A 26874-nucleotide genomic window follows, 5' to 3' on the forward strand; every position below is an offset into this window, starting at 1 on the left:
GGACTAGGGGCGGGGGGGGGCGGAGCCGCGCCTGCGCTCGGGGCGCGGCCTGAGGCGCCATGGCGGCCCGCGCGGCGTGGCTGCTGTTGGCTATCCCGGCCGTGCCCCTGCTCTGCCTGCAGCTCCGGAGCGCGGGCTTCAACCCAGGTAAGGCCCCCTCCCTTTCTCCTCGGATGTCCCTCTGTCTTTTCCCTCCCGGTCTTCGTGGGGACTACAGTTCCCAACATGCCCGGCAGCCCGCTCACGCGGCAAGGCATGCTGGGAAGGGGGCGGAGTTACTCCTGGTGAACCCTCCCCCCACGTCTCTTCGGGTCCTCTTCGGTTCCTGCAGTTCTCCAGGTGCTTCTCTGTGCCCCTCACCGCCCAGTGACATCCCGTGACATCCATGCGCCCCCGCTGGTGTCCATTCCGGGCCGGCTGGGCGTCTGTCTACCTCGTTGACTGTCCTTTGTTTGTTCTCATCGATGATGCGGGGCCACAGTTCAAAGGATGAGATGAGTCAGTCCTTTCATTTGCATCGCTCCGAAATCTTTTTCCAAAACCGTGCTCCCTTTCTCAGCTCCACCAACAATGTATCAGTGTGGCTGCCCTTCCACAACCCAGACTGTTGCCATCTCTTTTGTCACCTTTCAGTGGGAGAGGTGAAACCTCAGGGTGGTTTTGATTTGCATTTCCCTTATTAATATAATTGGATAATTTCTCCACACGGCTTTCCAATAACACGTTGTTGTAACAATCTTGCTAGCAGCTTCTGTGGGGGGTGTAAGACCCACCAACAACCAGCACCCAGAAAGCTGCCAACACAGGTTCTTTGATCTGCTTTACCAAGGAAAGTAACTTTAAGGGGTTAACAACCTCAGTTGAATCAAACATACAAATATCATTCACAGTTCGGGGGCAAACTTCAGGGCAAATACAAACAGAAATGACAAACATCGACAGGCAGACCTTGTCTGATTCAAATCATAATTCATAGTTACCAGTACCAACATCTGGGTTGCAAAGCTGGGGGGCAGTTTGCAGCTTGCCTGGAGTCTCCACACTCCTTCCATGCCAGGCTCTCCTCAGTTATATCCAGCTTGGAACCCTGAGGGCTCTGACCTCACCCAGGCTGGGTCTGGGCAAATTCTCCATCCCCAGGATCGCATCATATACAAATTAATGATTCCCAGTTGTCTCAGTGCTGAGAAATACTCCAAGACAAAAAGATCCCACTTTATCTGCCCCATTCAAACAAAGGCCAGAATCATTAAAGGCACTTAAGAGAAGAAAAGCAAAATGTCCCACCTTAATTACTCTTACACAAGTCTGCAGACTCTGGTCTACACCAGGGGCTGTTCATCTTTAAGGGGTCCTGGACCCCATTGCCGGCTGGTGAAGCTTATGGACCCCTTTTCAGAACAATATTTTTAAGTCCATGAAATAACGTACATACAAAGGAAAGCAATCGTATTGAAATACGTTAATCCAAACAGTAGAAAATCAAGTCGACCGATTCCAGGTTAAGCGCTCCGGAACCCGGGAGCTCTAATGTGAATTAGGCTCCTGCCTATTGGGATGTGTGCTGATGAGCATTAAAGATCATATTACCAGTGCTTATCAAGGGCCAGAGGACATAGACTTAGGATTGAGTGACATTGGAGAGGAGGAAGAAATAAGCAACCCCACTGCCTCACATAGAACAGAGGAGGTGAAACTTCTGCCGGGGTGGAGGGCATTCTATACAACTTCCCTTCATCTGCCAAACTGCCAAATATAGCCTGGGGAAGGTAAAAGTCCAATAAGGAAATTAGTAGAAACAGAAGAAGAAGCGAGATCAGTGCAGAAAACAATCAAGCAAAGAAGAGGACTCAACATGGCCAATAAATCATTAGGTGAAAGAAGAGCTGTCGGATGGAAAACACGATGAGATCAGGAAGCGCTTTGGGGAGGAAAGGTCGGGTGAAATGACCTGGCAGATCCGGAACCCAGAGGAAGTAAAGAGATCGGAGGAGCAGCGATGACTTAGATGACTTAGTGTTCTGAGACTTGTCTGTGTCTCGTAGACAGTAAATCAGTCCTGCCGAAGTGCGGAGAGGATTTACTCTGATCCTGACGGTTTGCACAGTACTTGGAGAGAGATGTGTCCACCCGTGGTGTGGTCTAGATGTCTCAGGGCCATGGAGGCTCAGGGAACCAGAGTGAAAACCGGAGCAAGACAAAAACCTGGGCTTTTATATACAAAGTGGAAATATTACTGTGAGAAATGTGGTTTTGGGGATCACTGGACTTGCCCAAATTGTGAGAACACGCAACTTTGGGGATCATTGGACTTCCTAGGCAGGGCCAAAGTCCTGAGGAAGAACCCTGTGATAATCCCTAGAGAAGGCTGTACAGACCACAGGATTCCCAGAGGAAGACCAAGTGGTAGCCATCCCTTAATCCGTGGGGATCACAAGGCCTCCTAGGGGTCAGACCCTAAGGAGGACCGAAGTGATGGCCCCTTAGAATGGTGGTTAGATCACAAGGCTCCCAAGACAGAGCTGAAAATCCCAAGTGATGTCCCCTTAAGAAGGCTGTGCAGACCACAAGGTTCCCCAAAGGAATCGGGAGTGGTAGCCCTCTTAACACTGCAGTGGGGATCACAGGGCACTCCAAGACAAGATCCAGGAGTAAGCCCAGCAACCTTCTGCTGCCTATTGCTTCCTTTCTCTTGACTTTAGGAAAATCCATGTGATTTGCCCATTCTCACCTGAAGAACTCAGGACCAGAGTGGGCAGAGTAAGGCATTTTATTACACTCCTTGAGAGAGCAGGTGTAGTGCTCATGGGAATACTCACACTGATACAGCTGCAGAAGCGGGGGTAACCATTCCCTCCACTCCTGCTAGAGTCATGGTTAGTTTACAGTCTTTGTTTTTTACATAGTTTTCCTAGGTTATACAGTTTATATAAATAGGATAATAAGGATACAGAAGCAAAAGTGAAGTTAATTAGATTTTCGTTGTCTTAGTTTAGGATTAAACTACATTCTTTTACTTCTGCTACTTTCCCTCTTTAACATATGCAAATGATGCAAATCAGTAGGCCTGGATTCTTGACCAAGACCAGACCCTAGATAAGCTTGAACAGGTTCAAGTGGGTTTAGCCTCTCTAATTCCCTAGACTGCCTTCTCAAAAAGTATGCACATGTGTACAAGCCTCTGACCTCTCACGTGACCGACCTTGAGGCCTGGTTTCTGATAAAGCTGGGGTGGGGGAGGGTGGGGAAGTACACCTTTAATTCTGTGGAAACAAAACTCCTCCTCCCAATTCTTACATTACCAGTTTCCTGTTTTTTTCTAAAGCTAATTTAGTGGCTGTTTACTTTGCACTGAGTAATTTGGGATGCTTCTGTTTGGCTTGACACTTGGAAGTGGTTCCTCATAAAGTTTGCCACTGGTGGGACCCAGTCACTCCCCTTCCCACTTTCTCTGCATCAGGTTTATTTGCATGGCCTTACTGGCTTTGGGAAGAAGTTGCCTCTTTTTCCCTTCCTTGCCATCCTGGACTTGTAGAAGCAGCACACTGGTGCCATTGCTGCATTTTCGAGAATCTATCTAGGAAAGTCAGAATCGCACCCCCAGCAGGAGTCCCAACCAGTACCTCCCGACACCGCGTCCACCCCACCTGTTGGGCTCTGCTCCCTCATGGAGCTTGAGCCCCAAGCAAGAGCCAGGGAGCTTTCATTGCATTGATAGGGAGCATCCCCCCACAGATAGAGATTGCTGCTCTCCTTTCATTTAGTCGGCAGACCATGAAAGTTGTTGGTGTTCAAAGAATTGATCATCTTGTGGCTTCCAGCAAGAACTTAGCTCTGCCACTCGCTGGACAGGTTGGTCGCTAAGCTTCGTCCTCTGAGTGCTTCCAGCTGGACCGTTTCTGGGATGTGGCCATGAACGACCCAGGGCAATCGCCATTCAGTAATGGTCATCGAAGTAGCACTGGGCAGCGCCTGCCAAAAGAGATCACTCAGGGATCGCATCGTTCAGGCAGATGCCTGTGTATAAGGTTGGATCTCTCCTATTTGTGGATACAGGAAAATCTTAGCCAGATGTGCCTCAGAAGCCTCTAGCTGCCCTCCATGAGCACCAAACCCTAGGAAAAAGCTGCCTCCCTTGTCTTCCCCACATGACTGCCTCGTCCTCACTTTCTGCCTGTCGCAGTCACTTCTGACCTCACCACCCAACAGAAGCTGCCTTTTCCAAGGTTGTCAGTGATGTCTTAATGGCCAGACCTCCTGGCCTTTGCTTAGCTCTTATCCTGTCTTTCTCACCAGGATGGAAGGATATCTTTTTGCTGGGTGGCCGGGGTTTGCTGTTTCTTGCTGTCCTGACGCTGATTATTTTGATGACCTCCCCCTGGCTTACATCTCAAGCTCCATCCAAAGCGTGTTTGACAGGTAAGCTAATACCACATGATAATTCATTTAGGATTTCTAATTCTCTGTCTTTTCCCGGGCTGGGCTGTGTCCAGTTTGTTGCTATTCTGTGACCGTGGGCAGAGAGCGGAAGCTCTCTGAGCTGCCATTTCTTCGTAAGAGATGGTGGGTGAGACCATATCATCCCTGCCCATTCTAACCTTGGCGATGCCATGCCATGATTTAGGAAGTGTGGCCAGTAGAAGCTGGGAGCCACACAGTGAAAAGAAAACACCACCATTTTCTACAGGCCCATTTTGAGATAGATTAAGGATGTCAGCACATTGTGATGAGGCCCACAGGACACTTAGAAGGCCTCTTCAGGGTGTGGTCAAAGGTCATGAAGCCTTGGGCAAGAAAATGAAGAAGAACGGTGTGTGTGTGGGGGGTGGGGCATAGGTTGGGTTTCCTCATTGCTGCCCAGGGAGGGTGAGGAATGCAGAAGAGGAACATTGATTTGGGAAATAACCAGCGTTTAAGAAGGTGGCCTCTGAGAAGGAAATTAGGACTTCTGGATCTCAGCCTAAAATGCAGGGATGACCAACTCCTGGTCCAGGAGAGAAGGCACTTAGCCAGAGCGGGGGAGAATGTGCTGCCAGTCTCGTCAGAAGGGCTTTAAACTGAAAAGGAGAGGAGAGTGAAGGAGAAGACAGCTCAACCAGGTGTTATAGGGAGTCGTTATGATGGAGGAAGTCCAGAAAAATCAGCAAGCAATGATTAAGCCCCTGCTGTGTTCCAGGGACTGTGCTTAGTGCTAGGAAGGTGAAGAATAGCAGCCCCACTCTGTGCCACAGACCAGCCTGACAGAAACAAGGGAGAAGAATGGTCATAACACCCACAAGTCCACTGGATACAAAGGCCAAAATGGCACCAAGAGCCAGACCCCAACCTTAAGCGTCCACCCCCAGACACTGTGCCCAGAATTTAGGCACCTGTACAGTAAAGTTCGGATTCTCACGGACAAAACACTCCACACTCCGAGATGCCCGAAAGGGTTTTTTTTCTTTTATTATTAAAGTGCAGGCAAGAAAGATGGAAATGGAAAGTAGCAGAGAGGGAGGCTTAAGAATAATAACAACAAGGCAATTACTACTAAAATCAACATATTTACAGTCATCAGTGATGCAGGGGAGCTCCAACACCTGACCACACAAGCTGGGGAATCCCGGCGGTACAGCCGTCAGGGTCCCACTCACCGAAGTCCCAGGCCAGACATCTCTGCCATGGGTGAGATTCCAATTTGGGGTCCGAATCGTATGGCATAAATAATGCTGGGCTGCATCTTATGCAAGGCCCTGAAAGGAGGCCAATCCCTTCAAGGTCCCTAAGGCAGCACTCGTCCTTGGAGTGGCTAGTTCCAGGAAACTGGTCCCTCTCAGGGTCTTGGCCAGGACCCAGGGAGGAACCTCCTTCTTGTGTTCCCAGGGCTTTCTACTTTAGGAGATAAGAGTTGTGCCAGATTTGCAATTGAGTCAAGTTAAGAAGGGCTAACTTTTGAGAGGGCAACTGTTCAGCATGTGCTGAGGTGGGACGCTTTTGACTTGATTTTCTTAACTGAAGCCTGGCAGGCTAGGCCTGGCTCAATGCAGCTTGCAGTTTGACATAACTTTTGCCTGGAGTTGATAGGACGCTGGGGAAAATATGGTCCCCTTACTCTGAGTCCCTACTCTCTTGGTGGCAAATTTCTATAATGAGAAGGTTTTGTAAGTACAGTAAAAAATTATTAAAATATTGATTATGGAACATCTTAGATTACTATAGGACTGGGAGTAGCATGTTTGCATAGGGCCGTATATGAGTTAGATTTTCTCTCAGTAATGGTATAGAGATAATTAGGTCAAGGGCTTGTGAGAATATTATTTTGCTATTTGGTTAATATCAGGCTTGTCTAAAGCTTTGTTACAATTAGTAATCTTAAAAGAAGAATGGCTTGTGTATTATCCTCTAAATGCCATCAAAGAAACATGGCATGACAGAAGTTTATGATATTATATGTACTGTGATAAAAATTGTTTATTTAGTGTGTTTATGTATGTACTGGAGCCTGTTAATTCCTTAAGTGAAATATCCTCCTGGTGAGGAAATTAATAATGAGTGAATGTAAAATATAAGAAACTGGGTTCTGATGTGAATTTCTTAAACAGAACAATTGGTCAAGGTTCCAATTTTGAATTTGTAAAATGATTAGGGTTATAAGGATTAGAAATGGTAACTTAAAATTGTGCTAAGGTGACTTTTGTAGGAGAATGGACACCCGGAGCTTGGAGGGCTCACGGTGGTTTGAACTGCGGCCAATTGGCTTGCAGGTGGGGGTTCAGCAGGCCTTCTGAAGATTGTACAGGGGGATTTTGCAAAGCATCTTTCAAGAGTGTTTTCGCTGGACTTTGATGAAGAAAAATTGTTTGACGCTCTGGGGTGAGATGTGTCTCTCTCCTTCTTAAAGCAAAATAACCTATGTCTATAAGAAGACAAGAGGAAGGTGCTGGGATGCTGTGCTGAGAGCAGATGCCAAGGACCAGAAGACTTGATGCTCCCTGCTGGACAGCTATACAGGAAAAGACTTTTTGAATCTTAAAGGGACAATCGCATCATTGTTTTCCTTTGGGTCTCTGTATCTGTATTTACAAAGGGGACTGCCCCCTTTGATTTATCAATGCGTCGGAGATTTTGAGGAATGGAAACCTTAGAAAAGGACAATGATGTGTGAAGTCTTCAGATTAGTATAAAGAAGAGGGGGGACTGTGTGGGTTGGATAATTGTGAAGACTTCACAGGGTATGTCTAATGGAGAGCTTTTGGGATTTGGCCTTGTAATTTTGGGGAAGGCATGCCCTTCCCCCTCTGTCTCAGACATTAGAAGATAATGAACTTCCTGTGAGCTATTTGTTCTCTGCTCTGGGAAGGGTCTCTCCGTCCCCCATCCCATTTCTTCTCCTAGACTTTCAGACGCCACCTTGGCAGTTGAGTTCTGATAGGGAAAAACCTGAACGAACCAGATCAATCTTGGTCCTCTGTGTAGTTTTCCCGCCTAGACTATAAGCCTGCCTCCCAGCCAATGGTGAGAAGGGATAGAGGTGGGTGGAATCTTTTTCATTAAGACTATAAATTAAGGCAGGTTCCCTTTTACCTCGCCTGCTCCCTTATGGAGGTGTACCCGAATCTTGCAAGGTTTGTAGAATAGATTTACTTTGTTTCTCTTAAAAAAAAAGAAAAAAAAAAGAAGGGCTAACTTTGGAATTGAATCAAGGCCTCAGTTTGTATAATCTTAGTACCTAAGAGGGGTTAAATCTTACCCCTTCAGCACCAAGCAAGGGCACAGGGGGCAAGTCTGGCCTTGTCAGTATCATGGAGACCACATGGGCTCAAAACGCTTCTAGACTCTCCATGCCAGGTCTGCATACCTTTGTTCGAAGCAGTAGGCCCAGTCAGCAGCCCAGAATTGTGGGGTGAGAAGGGATGCTGCTCAGGACCCAGAGAACATGAAGAAACAAGAATGATTTCAACAGTGGCAAGTCCTGACAACTACGCGGACAGAAAGAGGAAGTGGATGAGGCCAGGAAGCAGGGCATGAGCCTAATCTGGAGAAGCAGTACGGTTATAAAGAGAAACTTCAGTTACACAGATCTCTGCTGGAACACGCACACTCTCTCTCCTTCTCTCCCTTCCTTTCTCTCTCTCTCTCTCTCTCTCTCTCTCTCTCTCTCTCTCTCTCTCTCTCCCTCCCTCCCTCCCTCCCTCCCTCTCCCTCCCTCCCTCCCTCCCTCCCTCTCCCTCCCTCTCCCTCTCTCCCCCTCTCTCCCCCCCTTCCTCTTTCCTTTCCTCTCTCCCTCCCTCCCTTCCTCTCTCTCCTTCCCCCCAACTCTCTCCCCCTCCCTCCCTCCCCACCCCCGATGTTGGAGTGGGAGGAGAGAGTGACCAGTCCTTTCTCAAGTTGGCAGTGGAGGAAAACTGGACATAGTCTGCCGTGTCCTTAGATTTTCACATCGAAGATGTCAGAGGATTTGTTTAGAGGACTAAAATTCTGTGGGAGAAAGTCAGCTCCGGAGAGGTGGGGACCACATTCGTTCATTTTCAATATTTTTAGCAGCTTTTTTTGTAGTAAAGAACAGAGAAGGAAGCTGTCGATGTCCCAGAGTGACTGAACAGACGTGTGTCTGGGGGACAGGGAGGTGGTGACTGGTGACAGTGATGCAGAAAGAAAAGCATTAAAGACGGCCACAGAAGAGAGCAGGAGAGTTCAGAAGGAAGGGGCACAGAGTAACCGGACATGTGGGTGCTCTCGTTAAATTAAATACACCCTGAATAGAAATGCAGGGGTTCCTGTTGGCATCCAGCTTTCTAGAGCTCTTCACAAAGTGCTTTACAAAGACCGCCTCTTTGGAACCTCCCAACAGCCCTGGGAGGGAGGGGCTGTGATGATCCCCATTTTACAGGTGAGGCAACTGAGGCATCTAGATGGGCACTTGCCCAGGATCACACTGTTTGGAAGGATCTGCAGTAGGATTTGAACTCGGCTCTTTCAGATTCCAAGCCCCACCTCTATTCCCAGCACCACCTGGCTCTTTGTTGGTTATATATTGAAATGTCTGTGAAGGTCAGTGTTAAGTCCATAAAAAACATCCATAACAAGACCGCCTCCAGATGCTGGCTGATCTACTACCTCTCTAACTAGTTTAGATTTAATAGGAAATGGAAAAGTGGGGCAAGGGGAGGTACTGGCCTGTCACGGACTTCCGAAGCCTCGTGACTACGCTCGGGGTTCCCCCCAAGCCCCAGGCCTTTGCCTAAGCTAAAGAACCTGATCTCACAGAGAATGAATGGAGCGGGAGACGAACAAGATGGTGAATGACTCCAATTTATTCAGGGTAGCAGCAAGCTTTTATATCTTAATTGACGTAGGTACATTCTTTAGTTACGTAGGTACATTCTTTAGTTACGTAGGTAAAAGACAGGTAAGAGATCAAGACACCTGAGTACTTAGGACCACCCCGACTCCGCCTAATCTCCTCCCATATCCTTCCCGCGCTCTCCCGAGGTTCCCTGCGGACAGGTAGTTAAAGCAAAGCACCGGAAGCTCCATGTGCTCCGATAAGCCATGCGGTGCACCGGAAACTCCACGTGCTCTGCCAAATCAGGCAGAGCACCGGAAGCTCCACGTGCTCCAACAAGCCAGGCGGAGCACCGGAAGTTCCATATGCAACAAAGGCAAGACCCTTCCTCCTGGTCCCTTCCTGTTCCCCTCATATCACAGGGCCCCAAGTTTACCTCGGCAGGCTCCGGACGCAGAGGTCCGAGGAGGGCAGGGGTCGGCTCTAACTTGCCCCGTTACACTGGCCGACGACTCTCGGCCTGTAATCCTGGGCAGGAGGAGCCCAGGGAGGCAGAGTGGGAAGGCTCAGCTTAGGGGGCACCAAGGAGGCCAGTGAGCTGCTGCTCACTCCTTAATGACCTTCAGTTTTCTTGGGCAAGGAGGGTGATCTTTGGACTAGGCACAGAAACACAGAAATGCCGGAGGTAAGAGGGGCTGGCCTGGGTGAGCTCCAGCCCCGGCTCAGGAATGCCGTCCCTCACACCCGAGTGACCAGGCACATGGAATGGCGGCACCACTGCCCGTGACATTGGAGAGACCATGGAAATGGGAGAGGCTGTTACCGTGGAGAAGGGACAACGTCCTGCCGACTCTTAAAGGGAACAAAGTCTGAAAGCCATGACTCATGGAGCATTTGAAGCTCATTATTCAGTAGAGTCAGTTATCATCTTGGAAAGTCACTAAGGCTTCATTGAGACCACGTCATGCTAGACTCACCTTATTTCTGGCTTACTAAAGTTGTGCTTAGGAGGAATGCTGCGGATAAAGTTTGTCTTGGGCTTATTTATTTGAATTTGCTTTGGTTTGCATTCAAACACCCAATACAATGGGCATCTCCACGTAAATAAAACAGACGAAGAGGATTGCACATTAAAGCTGTGGGTCTCCATCTATACAGCTCCCTCCTCTTTTCACGTCTATGATCGATTCCCTCAGTCACTTTCAGAGCTCTCTCGTTCGCCGGGGCTTCTGACGTTCCTTCTACAAGGCGTTCTTTGACAAGGAATCTCATTCTGTTCTTGTGGAAGACCAGATAATGATGGATTAGGCACCAGCTGATGGACTGCATTCAGGGCAGTGCCAGCACAGTGGGAGGTCTTCGCTAGAGGGCCCTGGGTCTGTTCCTGGCTTAAGCACTTTCATCTGTGATTTGAATGGAGGCACAGATGACAGATGACCCAAAGCTGGGAAGGATCGCTCACTCACTGGACAGCTGGGTCTGGTTAGAATAGTGGTCTCCAAAGTGGGGGCCCTTGGCCTAGCTCCAGGGTTGTGCTCAACCCATTGGAAGATGGGAACTTGAGTCTGGCTCTCCCCTCTTCCTCCCTAGTTAGCTGTTGCAGGGCTCACTCCACCACATGGCCTCCAGCCATTGTCCCCCCTTCATTCCTTCATTCTGTTCCTTCCTACTGCTGTGCCAGTGCCTCACCTGGCAGAGAGAAGACTCGAACCAGGACCTCGGACTCCAGGTCCAGAGGAATTCTCATTGCACCACACCCTTCAGGTCGGTCAGGGCAGCGTGCTCTGAGCCCAAGGACTGGCACCAAGCCATTCCACTGGCGGCTCACCAGCAGCAGCCTGACATCGGCCTCAGGGCCCTGCAGAGAGATGCCAGGAGTGCCCAGCTTTCAGCAAACAAGCTACATTTGTTGCCAGTAATGGGTGATTGAGATGTCACTGAGCCGCAGAAGGCTGTTGGCACCCAGCGGGGATCCGTAGTTTCCTGGACAATCTTCTTTTTCTGTTCTGCTGTAGATGGAACATTCCATTTTTATTTGGCTAGTAGTTTCAGAATAAAAATGGAGAAATCTAAAGAAATCAAAGTAAACTAAACTCCCCTGCCACCCCACCTCCTTAGCTTGGCCAGTGGAAGGTGTTCCAGTGTGCTCAGCTCCCGGGCTGGTTTCCTGAGTCAGGCATCAGATTTCTCCATCCTGTCAATCACAGTTGTGCAGAGATCCTAAGCTTAGGTCCTCCCTTTCCCTGAGCCCATCAGGGCCACATTGTCCCACTCACTTTGCAGAGAAGGAGTGGAACCAGAGAAATAAAGAAAGTGGCTTACTTGGTGTTACCTCTCACTGGGGAAGCTGGAAATAGAGACAGATTAGAACTTGGTACTCATCTCTTCTTCAACCTTCCTCTCCATCACATGAGTCAGCTATGGCTTCTCTGCTGCCCAGTTGCTGCTTTGGAGCTGCCGGTCTGGAGATGCAGGAGTGGGGGGAATGAACACTAGGATACCAGACCCCAGAACCATTGTCTGTGTGGGCATACAGACACCTTCTCCTGCCAGGAGGGAAGTCCCCTGGGGAAACCAGACTGGTATGTGAAGGCCTCGAGAGGAGCAGATGGCAGGGGAGCAGGAAGGCCAAGCCTCCCTGTGTCCCCATCCAGGTGAGCTGTGGCCCTTAGCCGCTGCAGGGGTACATGGCCACATTCCTCTCCTGGCTCCCAGGCTTTCTGGTCTTCCTGCTTATTTGTTTAGTTCGCCTGGAGCCCTAAAATTTATGCCTAGAAATGTCCTTGATTAGTTTAAAATCAAGGTTCTTGATAGTTTGGGGTTATGGCCACTTGGGCAGCCTGGGTGATGACCCTGGACCCCTTCTAAAAGAATGTTTTTAAATGCATAAAATAAAATTCATCAGATCCCAAAGGAAACCAATTATATTGAAATACAGTTAATCAGCAGGAGTACATTAAGCACCTACCAGGTGTATACAGGACAAATTGGAGTGTTCACCAGAGAGAAAGCCCTGGCACAGCGGAGGCTCCGAAGAAGCTCCGTCCCTGCACAAGGTGGGATTCTGGCTGAACAGAGGCCAGTTCAGGGTCCCCTGGGTCGGAAGCACACCCCCAGCTGGCTTCTGGCCCTATGAGCTCGGTGCTGCCCTGAGGGGCAGGGCATGATTTGTTTTGATGGTGTGGGATGGCTGTGGGTATCAGGGAAGAGCTCCTGGTGATGAGCCCTGGGGGATGAGCAGGCTTCACTGGGCTGGCACAGTGGGACAGAGGAAAGATCACTGTCCTCTCCTAGAGATGCTTTCTCTGTCTCCTTCAGAGGGTCTTCATCCTGCTCTTCTGTGACGCGAGAGGGCCAGACTGGGCCTGTGCAATCCTGTGACCCCAGCCAGGCCCCGAATGAGGGCATGGAGGAGGAGGCCGCATGGGGACCCCAAGCCAGGCCTCTCCATTTACTGTCAAGGTCAGGGGATTTCCGCGTTTTCCTGCAGCCCCAGCCTGGGGAGGGCCCCATCTCTGCTTCACAGTCATAGAGGGGCGGGGGGCTCCAGGTCACTGGCCTTAAGGTCAGACTTAGGGTCAGAAGGGCCTGGGCTCAGCCCCTGATTCTCCCAGGCCTCAGTCAGGCTGGATGGCCTCCAGGGTCTCTGCCAGCTCTAGATCTGGGGTCCAGAGACCTCAGGCTCAGCTCTCCCCACCCACTTCCTCGCAGTTACAGTCAGTCGGTGAGCAGATGTCTATAATAATAAGAATGGTGCCCATTTCCAGAGCGCTTTAAGGTTTGCAAAATCTTTGACAAATATCATCTCACTTGAACTGAGGAACTGAGGTAACTTGTCCAGGGTCCCACAGCTAGTAAGTGTCTGAGACAGGATTTGAACTTGGGGCTTCCTGCCTTCAGGCCCAGGACCCTGTTTCTGGTAGGAGCTTTTGTTTCCCAGTTCTTCTTTGTTGGTTGGGGCAGAGAAGCCTCACTCCTACCCCAGGGGCCTGGCCCACTGACTGGGAAGGCATTCGAAGCCAGAGGCTGGCCGGCCCCCTTGCCCTCGGGATGGATGACTTTTCTGAGCCTCACTTGTGGCTGGGCCACCAGGGAGTACCAAGCTGTCCTGTGCTTTGTTATCTTAGTAACTGAAGATGAGAACAAAAGAAGGCAGAAGCTGGCGAGAGAAGAGCAGCAGGAGACCCTGAGCAGGCAGGTGAGCTCCCCATCCCCCCTCTCCTCCCCCCAAGCTTCCAGAGGCCACCACCATGCATGCCTGTCTGGCGCTTCAGGGCGCGGGACTGAGCATTCAGCTGGGTGCTGAGTGCGGGAGCAGAGGACATCCAGCTCCCCTGGAGACTCCCTGCCTGGAGACTGAGCTGGGGCTGGGTTGGCCAGAGGGAGGAAAGTGGGCCCTTCCCCAGAGGCAGCCCCAGCCCCTCCCTAGGCTGTCTGTGAGGACAGTGCTCAGCGCTGGCTCTCCACAGAGCAGTTGAAGGGCACGCCATAGTTTGGACACTCACTGAACTTGTTTCTTTGGGGAATATAGTTTTCATTTTAAAAGAGAAGAGAATATGGGATAAAGTCCATCTAGCGACCCTCCGCCCCCACTTGTTTTGAGCATCTTCCAGGGGCAAGGCTCCTGCTTAGGCCTGGGCCTTCCCTCCCCTCCTGGCCATAGTCTTGCCCTCCAGGCTTCAAAGCCAGGGCCCATCCCCACCCCGCTTTCCAGTTCCCCTTTGGGTGCCACATTCCCACGTTAGAATGTAACCTGCGTGAGGCCAGGACCAGTCTCCACCCGCCCATAGCACTGGACTTTTCCCATAGTAAGGGCCTCAGACCTGCTGGTTCTCCTCCTTCTTAACGGTGTATTTGTCCTCCTCCCAGGCTCTGGCTCGTCCTTGGCCCACATATCATGGGGCGAGGGGGAAGAGGCTGTTGTTTCAAAAATGAACAAAATGCCATTTCTAATCAGCCCCAGGGATACACTTCTAACTATGTCGCTCCCTGTAACTGCAAGTAAACTAGAGGACAGCAGCCATTTTGCCGTCCTTCGGCTCCCATCACGGTCACTAATCTGGCCGAGGTCCCACCCTGAGGTTCACACACTGAGCAGGGCATTCAGACTGTCCAGCGCACAAGGAAGGACGTACGGGTGTCGGCGCAGCTTTGCTTTGCACAGGAGGGGCGGGTGAAGGTAGTGGTGGAGAATGAAGACCAGTGGGAGGGGGCTGTGAGTCTTCACCTCAGAGACCCCATGGGGGCCTGCACATCCAGGGGTCACTACCACCATTGCTCTTTTTTTTGGCTCTTATTATATCCATCTTATTTTCCAGTTTTTTCCAATGACATGCAAAGATCGTTTTCAACACTCACTTTTATAAGATTCAGTATCAGTATTCAGTAACTCAGTGTTACAGATATTTTTCTCCCTCCCCCCTCCCCAAGACAACATGAATCTGATTTAGGCTGTACATGCAGAATCATATTAAACATATTTCCACATTTGTCACATCATTGCTTCTTATAAACAGAGCAGTGCATACCTGGAGAATGTCCTGAAACCACGCCAGGAAATGAAACTGAAAAAACAGGAAGAACGCTTCTATCAAATGACAGGTGAAACCTGGAAAACACTGAATGGCTACAAGCTTGGGGTGAGAGAATGCTCTCCTTTGCATACTTACGATCTGTTCTTCCTTGGTGGTGGCCTGGGTGAATGAGTGTTTTCATTCCCCGGTGCCCAAAACTGTTCATCTCTTTTGGAGAGACGCCTGCCTCGTGAACTCCCTGTATTCTTTCCTATAGGTGAGATTTTTGGATGTTTAAAGTCTACTCAGTAGTCTTTCTTTTTAGAAGACAATTTAATCCATTTACATTCAAAGTTATAATGGTAGGTTTGGCTTATCATAGTGTGTTAAAAGTGAATTCTTTCAAAACAAAACACATAATCTTTATTTCTGTAGTGCTAATTCTAGTAAAAGAATTTTAGAGGGGACTTCAGTAGCTGTCTAATCCAGCCCAAATCTGAAAAAAAAAATCTCCATGAACATATCAGACAGGTGGTCATCCACCCTCTGAAGATTCCCAGTAAGAAAGAACCTGTCTCTAAGGGACCCCCTCTCCTCCTCCACTTTTGTGCACTTCCTGTTGTTGGGAGGATTTCTTCAAGACCAGCCCCAGTTTGTCTCTCTGTGACTTCTACCCACTATTCCCTCTTGTTCCCTCGGGGGTAAAACAGATCAATTTTAATCTGTCTCACATCCTTCAAACACTTGGATTCTACTGTCAGGTTTCTCCCCACACCCTTCTCTTTTAAAAATAATATTTTCAATTAACAATTTGTTTTCTGTCCCCCTCAGCGCTCCACTCCCTCTTGAAAAAGAAAGCCAAATCTCCTGTAACAGATTTGCATCATGGAGCAAAACAAATTCAGTCTTTCTCCCCTGACACATTGCCTCCTGCCATCAATCACTGTCAGTCATGCAATCAGGAAACATTTTTTAAGCACCTTCTACTGCCAGGCCCTGTGCTAAGCCCTAAGGATACAAAGAGAGGCAAAGGACAGCTCCTGCCCTCAGGGAGCTTCTGCTCTTATCTCTCTCCTAATGTGGTTGGTCACTGCCTCCAGAATTCTCAAGACTTTCAAAGGTGTCTGTCTTTACAATGCTGTGGTATAAATTGTTCTCCTGGTTCTCCCTGTACTGTGGTCCTCTCCTACAGTCCTCAGGTCTCCCCACAGCCATGCCCCCACAGATCCATAGCCTTGTGCCTATTTGTCCTTGGCTCAGAGCCGGGCCTTTCAGGAAAATTCCAGCCTGGGCATCCCTGTCCCCTCAGACCACTCCCTGTCGTTTCCCTGGGACTCCAGTGCAAGGGGAGGTGGGAGTGCTGCCCTGGGCGTCGTCCTCCTCCTCCCCTCCATCTGTGACCACCACCAGCCCTGCCTTGGTTTTTCTTTCTTTGGAGAAACCCACTCTCACTTTGTTCCTCTTCCCTTTTTTCTTCCTTTAAATCCCTTTCATTGAGTTCCTCCTAAGGAGGACAGACTTAGAGGTGGAACGGGCAGAGGAGGCCATGGAATCCAACCCTCATTTGAGCAAGTGACTTGGCCAGGGTTCCACAGCTAAGAGCGTCTGAGGCCACATTTGAACCCGGGCCCTTCTTCCTGACTCTCTTCTGGGGGTGGTCTGCCCCTCAGCTGCCCTGTCCTGAGGCCATTCAGTTGTTTATCCAGATAACAATGTCCTCTCCACCCCTCCGGTTGAATCAGTACCTCCCCTATTAATCACCTCTAAATCAGGCCTGCTTGGGATATCTGGGCACAAATCCTTCCGGTCCATGGCGCTGACCATCTTTTGTGCTGGGAATCCTCAGGGATTGAGGTGGCTCTGGAGACATCGGCCCACTTGGTGACCTCTACCCCCTCCAGCTCCCCAGAAACCCTTTTAGCACCATTTCTGGGGGAGGGTTTCTGTGCATATGTTATAAGTTCAGGGCTGTAGAGCTGGGGAGAAACCTCAGGTCCTCTGGTGTGCCCCCTCTCTAAAGAGGAGCACACCAAGGTTAGGCAGTCCAGGCAGCTAGCTGTGCTCCAGGTGCTGGGGATGCAAACACTAGGAGAAAGAAAGATGGTCCTTGCCCTCGGGGAGCTTATATTCCCTCAGAAGAAGAGCACGTAGAAGAGAAAACTGCAAAGGTGGGGGGGGGGCCACAATGATGAATTTCAGGGGCCTGGGAGAGGAAGTCTGGGGAGGAGTAAGTTAGGGTGGTTTGGTGTACTTGTCAGAGGGAGGATATGGACCCACATCCTCTGAATCAGGTCCTTTCAGGGCGAGGTAAAGGGTCTCCCAAGCCCAGGAAGCATGTGTGGGTCCCTGGGCTGTGAAAGTGAATGCTCTTCAGCTCTTCTCTCTTTCCAAATCCAGGCCTAGGTGCTGGCAAAGAAAATGCCAGAGGATGTGTGAGGTTTAGGGTGGGAGCTCAAGCCCATGTTTTTGGTGTGAAATCATCTCTGCACCCAGGACTGTTTGGTTTTAAGGTTTTGGGGATCACAAAAAGTCCTGAGGAAGAACCCTGTGATAATCCCTGAGGAAGGCTGTATAGACCACAGGACTGCCAGAGGAAGGCCAAGTGGTAGCCCTCTTAATCTGTACCAGGCTCCCAAAACAGGGCCAAAAGTCCCAAGTGATGTCCCCTTAAGAAGGCCGTGCAGACTACAGGGTTCCCCAAGGGAATCCAGGCTGGTAGCCCTCTTAACACCGCAGTGGGGATCACAGGACACCCCAAGACAAGATCCAGGAGTAAGCCTGGCAAGCTTCCGCTGCCTGTTGCTTCCCTTCACTTGACCTTAGGAAAGTCCATGTGATTTGCCCATTCTCACCCAAAGAACTCAGGACCAGAGTAGGCAGAGAAAGGCAGTTTATTACACTCCTTGAGAGATGCAGTGTACTGCTCGAGGGAACACTTGCACTGATACAGCTGCAGGAGCAGGGGTAACCCTTCCCTCCACTCCTGCTAGAGTCATGGTTAGTTTACAGTCTTTACTTTTTACACAGTTTTCCTAGGTTATACAGTTTATACAGGTAGGATAATAAGGATACAGAAGCAAAAGTGAGGTTAATTGGATTTCCCTTGTCTTAGTTTAGGATTGAACTATATTCTTTTACTTCCCCTACTTTCCCTCTTTAACATATGCAAATTATGCAAATCAGTAGGCCTGGATTCTTGACCAAGACCAGACCCTAGATAAGCTTGAGCTGGTTCAAGTGGGTTTGGCCTCTCTAATTCCCCAGACTGCCTTCTCAAAAAGCATTCACATGTGTACAAGCCTCTGACCTTTCACCTGACTGACCTGAGGCCTGGTTTCTGCTAAAGCTGGGGTGGGGGAGAGGGGGAAGTACATCTTCAGTTCTGTGGAAACAAAACTCCTCCTCCCATTTCTTACAATCTTGTTCTCTCTTTACCTAGTGACTGTTTGTTTTCTTTGCGGGGAGAAAAGGTGGCAGAAAGAACACTGGGGTGGGATTCAGGGACTGGGTGAAAAGGGGGCCTTTCATTTCAGCCTGTCAGGGCAGTAAGGAAGGATCGGTGAAGATGAGGCGCCCCATGGTGGGAAAGGGTTTCCTCCCATTGGTGGTTCAGGTGATTCTGCTGGGCGGTTTCAGGTCCGCTTTTGCTCTGGCTACTTCTGAAACGGCCTGTGTGGGTCATCTGAGTGGAGGAGGCTAGAATACACGAGTGAGAAGCTTGAATGGTCCCCCTCGTACCTGGAGCAGGTCTGCACAACACCACTGGAGATCAGTCCCTTCAGTCGGGCTGCCTGGGAGCAGTCAGATCAATTCCTTGCTTGCTAAGTAAAAATTACTGTCAGAATTTCAAGACCATTCCTTTGGCCCAGCTGCAAACATGACCTGGCAAAGCTCTGCCTGCTGAGTCTCCTTAATCCTTTAGGCACTGATTCAGTTTACTCTGAGGTCATAGCCCGATGGCCAGAAGCACAAGGCTGCTTTCACCAGATGGGCTGGTGACAAGTGTCTGGAGCCTAGAGCCACCATCCTGCCAACCAGGACCTCAGAGTGGGAGCAGAGGGACCAGATGATCTCAAAGGTCCTGGCCCCCTGGTCTGCATCTGGGGAATCTGAAGACCTGAGAAGGGACGGGCTTTCTCCCAGTGAGGTCCCACAGCCAGCTGGTGGCAGATTCAGCTGTACCCAGGTGCTGAGTCTCTGAGCCCGGCACCTACGTGTGCCTTTCCCTCTCACTAGGCTCCAGCTTCACCCCGGGGGAGCTTTTGGACCTATGGTTAGTGGGAGGTGCATCAATACAAAAGGATTTAACCTTCAAATGAGTTGGCAGCCAGAGGGGAAGACAGGAACCCCTGCTTAATGCAATAATTCTATTGCTTTCTGCTCAGACCCCTAAAAAGACAGAAAAGCAAGTCCTGGAGTCTTTCGTGGTCACCAATTCTTGCTTTTCAAAGTGACGGATGGGTTGAGCAGCCAGGAGGCAAACTGGGGCTATCCTAGAGAGACTTTTGTTTGGAAGTGACCAAGTCTGACCTTAGCTCTGAAGTGCAGGGTGGGCAGCCGCTGCCTCTTCTCTGGGCTGCCCCCCTTCTGAGGTCGCCTTTAGAGTCACGAGTGACCTCCAGCAGAGCTGGGCTGGGGGTGGGGGTGGGCTGGAAGGGAGCCCAGGCCTTCAGCCTGAGGCTGCCCTCTCCTGTTTCTCAAAGGCTTCCTCCTTCACATTTTATATTGGAGCTTCTTGGATGGGATGGTCGAGTGAACGAATGAATGAAAAACATACCAAGTGCTTATGAGTGCTCTCCGGGCTGGGATGGTTCCCTTCATCATTCTGTCTCCCTGACCAGGGCCATGAAGAACCGAGGCTTGCCAATGAAAACAGAGCTCCCGGAGACACCCCGATCAAAGAAGCCTCCAGGAGACGCAAGCTGCCCGAGCACTGGAGGCCCATCTCAGCATCTTGTGAGCGGCCCAAGGCAAAGAAGGTAGCATGGCTGGGCTGCTGCTGGGAGCTGGAGGAATTGAGCCCCTTTGCCAGGCTGAGCAGAAGGCTGCTGAGCTTCAATGGAAATGCCCGTGGGAACCTCCTGGGGAGAGGCCCAGGGCAGACTCCCTCACAACACCGGGGATCCCCCAGACTGCCTCCTGGGGCCAGTACTGGCCCATGCCCCACATGGACACTGGGAAGGGCATGGCAAGGATAGAAGTGTCCCCAAGGAACCCCAGTAAGGATGGTCTTCAGGCCACCAGGGTGAGGTGCCCCCAAGCCTTCTTCCAGGACTCTTGCCTCATTGCAGGCACAGCAGAGCAGCCCGGGTCAGGACAGGCTCCAGAGCAGGATCCTAGGGAGGCAGGGAGGAAGCAGTCGGCTTGGACAGAGGGGAGAGGGGCAGAGCTGGAGGAAGGCTTCGTGGCTAAGGCAGACATGGCTCCTTGTGGCTGGCATGATGGCCCCACAAGCCGGCAGGGAGGCTGCAGTAGCCTGGTAACCAGGCTTTGTCCAAGCACTTTGAACACTGACCTAAGTCTTAAGTGGCAGAAATAACTTTGCAATTTAAATTGACTTATTAGAATCCCAGAGCCACCCAGGCCTGCTGGGTTATACTGATAGTGTGCGCTGACAGAGAACCCATCAGGGCCCCCCAGGGGAGTAGGGCCTTAGGCCTGAAAAGGGTTTGGTCTAGCCGTTGAGCTGTGTCTGGATCCCCTACACCATCCTGGTCCCTCTGAGCAGGGGTCTCAGTCCTAGCTCTCAGTGGCCTAAGCACACGGGTCCTTCCCCAAGCTGGCAGTAGTTGGCATCTGTCTGGAGCCTTCCCCCTCTTTCCCCTTCCTTGTTTGAGCCTAGGTCCTCACCCCACTCAGGGTCTGCCAGTTTCATCCGACTTTGCCACCACATCATTATGAAAGATCCCTCCCTCTGTCATCCCTCAGAGATTAGAGAAGAAAGTAGAAAATGCAGCCGTTCAGCCAGACCAGCGCAGACGCACAGCGTCCCTCCCTGCCTTTTCGCCCTCTCCTCTGGGGCCCATAGCTCCTTTTCTGTGCCCTCTGTGGACCTGGCTGGCCGGCAGTGTCCACGTTGTTTCTTTGACTCTGTTCCTATGATCCTTCAGCTCACCTGGGGCGTGATTCTCATCTTACAACTGATCCTTACTTTGAGACTTGTATGTCCATCCTTGTAACTTCGCCCACCACCCACATTCGGGAGAAAACCTATTTAACCCCAAGCTGAGTCAGAGCTGTTGTTATTCAGTCCTGCCCGACTCGTTATGACCCTGTGGGCCATAGCATGCCAGTGCTGGCCACGGGTTTACTTGGCAGAGATGCTGGAGTGGTTTGCCATCTCCTTCTCCAGGGGGCGACTTGCCCAGGGTCACATAGCTAGTAAGCGCCTGAGGCCCGATTAAACTCAGGTCTTCCGGACTCCAGGCCTAGCAGTGTCCACTGAGCCACCTCGCTGCCTCAGACAAAGCTGTTGTAGCCACTGGAGGTCCAAATGATGTAATGTCCGGCTAATGTCAGAGGTTTGCTCTTTCTAGCCTGTCAGAGGGCGGCACACCTCTGTTCCTCAAGGTATTGCCTTGTCATCCCTATAAATCACTATAAGGGACCCGTTAGCCCTTGGAGAGTAAGAGGACAGGAATCGCTCAGAGCCACTTGTAGACCTCATGGTCAGCTCTGCACCTTCCCTACAGCCTCCCTACACCCCATGGGGGCTGAGCAGGAGGCCCAAGGGCTCACTGGCTCCCAGGACTAAAGGTGTGGGTGACTGGGGTTGTCCTGAGTCTAAAAGCCTGAGCAGGTCCTCCCTGGGGCTTGACCGCAGCGGGCAGTGTGGACTCAGCGAGTGGCCACCTCCCCATGAGAGCCAAGCCTAACCTTGTGAACCTGTCACATCTTCTGTGCGGGATTCCTTTATTCCTATATATCAAACCTAGTGAGCCTGGGACCAGCCCGAGGCGGCTTTTCCCACCGCATCATGGTTCTTTACCTTGCCTTGCTGATGGGTAGCCTCTCCTGCCTCGGCATCCTCTGTGCTCCTGCTGGTGAGTCTTAGGATGGGGGTGAAGGAAATGTGCCAAGGGAGGGGCTGTCAGGACGTCCCGTTCTCCTGGCAAACACCATCCTTTCTTCTTCCCTTAGGTCCTTGTTTTACCTGAAGAACCTCCTGAGACTGCTGAGGAAGTAAGCTTTGTATTTCCTTCTCTAAAGTGGGTATGGAGCCTGGTCCTCTAGGCCAGCGTGCACGGTTACTGGTGATGCCTCGGCAGGACAGCCTTTCTGATCATGCGCACCTGACACGTGTACACTTAGGAATTACAGACCATACCTCAGACCTGGCATGTATGTGGAAGGAGGAGAAGCTTCGAATGCAGGAATCCATTGGCTCATCCATTCGTTTGTGTGCCGGGCACTGAGCTTAGTGCTGGGGAGGGATATGAGAGAGCCACACAGCCCCTTGCCCTCAAAGAGCTTAATCTCTAAAGAGGGAAACAGGAGCTAGGAAAGCAGGAGGGCATGTCCCGGGGAAAGGAGACTGGCCAGAGTGTAGGCAGCATGGTTAGCAGCAGCTCCCTCGAGCAGGGCAGTGACATGGTCAGACCTGAACTTTAGGGAAATCAAGGAATGGACGATGGCCTCGAGTGGGGAGGGAGCTGAGGCAGGTGACCCCCAGCAGCCGCTGCAGTGGTCCAGAAGGGAGGTGATGAGGGTCCGCCCCAGGGTTGGGGCAGGGCCAGAGGAGGGAGCTGAGGCAGGTGACCCCCAGCAGCCGCTGCAGTGGTCCAGAAGGGAGGTGATGAGGGTCCGCCCCAGGGTTGGGGCAGGGCCAGAGGAGGGAGCTGAGGCAGGTGACCCCCAGCAGCCGCTGCAGTGGTCCAGAAGGGAGGTGATGAGGGTCCGCCCCAGGGTTGGGGCAGGGCCAGAGGAGGGAGCTGAGGCAGGTGACCCCCAGCAGCCGCTGCAGTGGTCCAGATGGGAGGTGATGAGGGTCCGCCCCAGGGTTGGGGCAGGGCCAGAGGAGGGAGCTGAGGCAGGTGACCCCCAGCAGCTGCTGCAGTGGTCCAGATGGGAGGTGATGAGGGTCCGCCCCAGGGTTGGGGCAGGGCCAGAGGAGGGAGCGGAGGTAACTGACAAGAGGTACTGCAGAGGTGAAATGGATGGGCCTTGGTGCCATATTGGATTGGGGAGTGAGAGGGTGAAGAGTGGAGAATGGGGGTGCCCTCTCCGGCAATAGGGGAGGAGAGTCTGGGAGGAAGGTGACATCTGGAGATGCGTGATGCCGATCCTGCTTCATCCACCCCTGCCCACCAGCGCTAAGGAAGGAGCCTTTTCTACAGCTGCTGCCCCGGCGTAGCCCCCATCCTACCAGGTGATGCTGGGGTGCACATTCGCAGGCCTCCCCCCATTCTGAACCTCCCTAGTTCTGGCAAGGAGGATGTGCCTGGGCCCTGGTCACCTGGCTCAACTTCATGGGGCCCTTCTCGGACCCTGGGCTTGTCTCCTGCACCGTTTGGCCCATCCGTGCCATGTCCTGTGGTTCAGACTTCCACCCGTCTCCCATCCGGCCTCCTCTCCACTCATAGAGCCAGCAGGCCTGGCCCATCACTGTCACCTCCTAACACATCCCTGCTCCTTCGGACCTCCCCCCTTCCCATCTATCCTCCCGACGGTTACAGAAGCCGCCTTCCCAAAGCGCAGGCCTGACCGTGAACATGCACACACACAGTAAACTCCCTTCACAGCCTGACCCTAAAACACCTTTCCGGCCTTAACCAACCCTCCTCCCAGCCAGACTGGGCCTTGCTGGTCCTCGCTCACAACCCTTCATCTCCCATCTCCAGGCATTTGCACCGGCTGACCCCTGTGCCTGGAACGCTGTTCCTCCTCACGTCCCCTTTCCAGAATCCCTTGTTTCCTTCCAAACTCTACACGAATGAGTGAATGAAGCATTTGTTCAGTGCTTACTGTGTGCCAAGCCCTGTGCCTGCATCAGTAGGGATGCACACCGAACAGTCCGACAGTCTGAGCTCCCATTCTAATGGGGGGAGAAAATACAGAGGGAAGGTTTCAGCTGTAAGTCAGATGGGAAGGCCCCCCCTTCCTAGAGGGGCAGCAGGCTGGTCCCGCTTCATATTTCCCTTTGTTCTCACTGATAAAGTCATGTCAGCGTCTGAGGCTGAATCACGGGACACTTGTCTGTAAGGTCTGTGGGGTACACTGGCCTTGGGCACTGGGCTGGAAGTCTGGCTGTGCCCCAGGCTCTTGGGGCGGGGGCTCTCTGAGCTGTCCCCATCAGGGTCTGAGGGTCAAGGTGAGGGAGGGCTGTGTGTGACTCACCTAGCCCGTCCTCCTACCTGTGAGGGCCTGTCCCGGCCCCCCCATCTTGCTTTGTGTGTATTTTTATAGTTACACGTGTCTGTCTCCCCCCAGTCGGCCCCTTGGGGTCAGGGGCCGTGAGCAGCACCCACCCCCTCGTCAGCCACCCTCTCACACTGTCTGTATTGGGCGTGTGGTCCTGGGAATGCTAACTTTCTGAGGATGAGGGCTGGTTCTTTGTGGCCCCTTGGCATGATGACTGGCACGTGGCGCATGCTTAATAAGCGCTTCTTCCCCACCTTCCCAGTGCCTAGCACGGTACCTGGTACACAGCAGGTGCTTAATAAATGTGCATTGGAGTCCTCCGGTCTAAGGACAGGAGAGAAGAACTGTGAGCCAGGTGCTGAGCTTGACAAGGAAGGACAATGACTACGCCTCCAGTATCGGGTCTGCAGAGAATGATCCTCAGTGCAGGAGGGTGCTAAGTTTTGGGGCAGAGGGAGGGTCCGAAGCAGCTGGGGAGCCAGGTGTTGTGCCTCCGCCCCCTCCAGGATCGGTGCGTTGGGAGATGGGAGATGCCTCTGGCACCAGGAGGGACAGACAGGGATCCCTGGTCTGCCGGGGAGCCGGGGCTCAACAGGAGGAGGAGATGAGGCCCGAGAAAAAGGGAGGCTGCGTGTGGATGATAGAATGGGGGGCTATGGAGGAGTGCCCCTGCCCGGCACACGCCCAGGGCCTGCTGACCTTTAGCTTATACGCTGCAGTGTTCTGTTCTGCGCTGGCCCGAGGCCTGTGTCATTTCCTTGGGTCCAACAGAACTTTAGTAGAGTACAGCCAGTTGCTGGAGGTACAGAGGGGAAGGTAACCCCTCCTCCGCCCTCAGGGGCCTTACATGGGTGGTGGGGGAGGGCCAGACATCAGCTGCACAGAGAATGAAATGCAAACCCCCTTGGCCTGATTCCTCGGGCTGTGCAGCCTGGCCATTGGGAAGACTAGGAAGAGGCTGCTATAGGTGAAGCCGCGGCTGGGACAGACATGAGGAGGGGGAGCTTTCCAGGCCTGGCGCTGTGCTTGGACAAAGGGCCCAAGCCAGCTGGCTGGGATGGCGAGAAACGCTTGTGAAGGTGCGGGCAGTGACCCCATTCTTCCTGTCCCTGTCCCAGGTGGTTGTGGTTGCTCTCCGCTGTCCCGATGGACGCGTGCTCAGACGGAGGTTTTACAAGACATGTTGCTCCCAGGTGAGTCCAACCAGGCTTCTCGGAGAGGTTTTGTCACAGTGGGTGAGAGCAGGTGAGGACCCGGCATCTGTACTGTTTGCTGTAGCCAGGGGAGGTTTCCACCTGGCTGAGCCCCACACCACCCAGCTCTGCACCAGCCCGGGAACCCCAGCCACCTCCAGGGCTCGCTAACATCTGTAACACCCGGGCAGCTAGAAAGCCCTATCTAGAGATTATTTTGTGAAACAAACACATCATCATTATTATTATTTTAAAGACAAGGAAACTGAGTCACAGAGAAGTGAAGTGACTTGTCTGTCTAGTCTGTGCTAGTACTTGTCGGAGATGGAATCATTACTTCCTCCTTCCTTGTTAGGTGGTCTCTCAATCGCTGCTTGGCCTTGAAGACTCTTAGGAACCCTCAGCCAGCCCTCGCGGCGTCCCTTCTTCCCTCCTCTACCCCCCACATCCCGCATGGGTGGGCCAGGCTTCATTTCTAACTCATCCTCAAGGGGCCTTCATAATTGTCCGGCAGTATTAGGGACCACTGGGCCCCGGGTCAGCCCAAGAATAAAAACCACTCTGGTTCTTTGCTCTCAGCTTGTACTGTGGCTTGCAGGATGGATTCACAGGCAGAAAGCTGACTTCGGTTTTAGCTCTTCCACTTGCTCCTCTACAAAAGAGGGTGGGGGACAGTAGGCCCTGTAGATCAGTCTGGCGAAGCAGCCCAGGGACCCTTTGTCAGATTTATGGTGGTAGATGCAGACAGTAGAATACTTAGCATTACAGAGAAGATCCTTCTATTTAAATTGTTACTGAAGCATTTGAAATATTGAAAAACAGGTGCCCCCCAGGTCGAGTGGCTAGCAGGGGTCAGCGGGCTCCGGGCTCCGGGCTCACGCCTTCTGTCACTGCTGGAATCTCCCTTTCTGGAAGCCCTCTGGGTTCTCTGATAGGTGATCACTTGTTTTGGCTGAGGACTCAGCAGTAAACCAAGCAGTCCCAGGGACCCAGAGGGTTGTGTTAATACCTGGTGGCCACCGTCTCTGTCTTGTAGGTATTGCTGGACTGGATGACAAAGGTGGGCTATCACGGGTCTCTTTACACCCTCTCCACTTCCTATCCCAGAAGACCTTTGGAAGTGGAAGCGGACCAGACCCTAGAAGACACCGGCCTCACTAGCGACACCGTGCTCAATGTAGAGGAGAAAGAGCCCTCCCCCACACTGTGAAGCGGGGCTTGTGGGACTGACCAGATGGACGCACGAACGCTGGCTGTGAGCGGCGTGAGGGTTTCATGACAAGCTAAAGTAAAGGCGCCTTCTGCAGGCAAACACACCGACCGAGGTTGATGTCCTTGGTAATAAATGGATATGCTCACAAAGTGGGGACCTAGAATGAATGAGTCACCGCCTCCGATGGTCATTCAGGGGACAAAGTCCACCTCCAGGTCCTGGCCCCCCCCCACCCCCAACTCAGTGGAAGGTGTGCAAGGCAGCACTCCGTGGGGTCAGCTTGTGTGGAGCTTCAAGGGAATGGTCCAAACCTGGGCTGGTTCAGCCAGT

The 26874-nt window shown here is 51.9% G+C and overlaps 1 protein-coding gene across 2 annotated transcripts; it reads left to right on the forward strand.

The window, feature by feature from the left end:
• The first annotated feature begins 33 nt into the window (after window positions 1-33).
• On the forward strand, window positions 34-26711 carry UBXN8 (UBX domain protein 8). Of its 2 annotated transcripts, XM_036765460.1 has the most exons (9): window positions 34-147; window positions 4297-4419; window positions 12584-12727; window positions 13393-13463; window positions 14782-14904; window positions 19620-19757; window positions 21919-21960; window positions 25257-25331; window positions 26368-26711. In XM_036765460.1, the coding sequence occupies exons 3-9, from the start codon at window positions 12664-12666 to the stop codon at window positions 26539-26541; spliced, it is 687 nt and encodes a 228-aa protein (XP_036621355.1). In that variant the 5' UTR covers window positions 34-147; window positions 4297-4419; window positions 12584-12663; the 3' UTR covers window positions 26542-26711. The 2 variants fall into 2 exon arrangements, with proteins under 2 accessions (XP_036621355.1, XP_036621354.1); XM_036765459.1 differs by lacking the exon at window positions 12584-12727 and having other exon boundaries at window positions 43-147.
• The last annotated feature ends 163 nt before the right edge of the window (window positions 26712-26874 follow it).

The sequence above is a fragment of the Trichosurus vulpecula genome, chromosome 6 (assembly GCF_011100635.1).
Source record: "Trichosurus vulpecula isolate mTriVul1 chromosome 6, mTriVul1.pri, whole genome shotgun sequence".
Lineage (NCBI taxonomy): Eukaryota > Metazoa > Chordata > Mammalia > Diprotodontia > Phalangeridae > Trichosurus > Trichosurus vulpecula.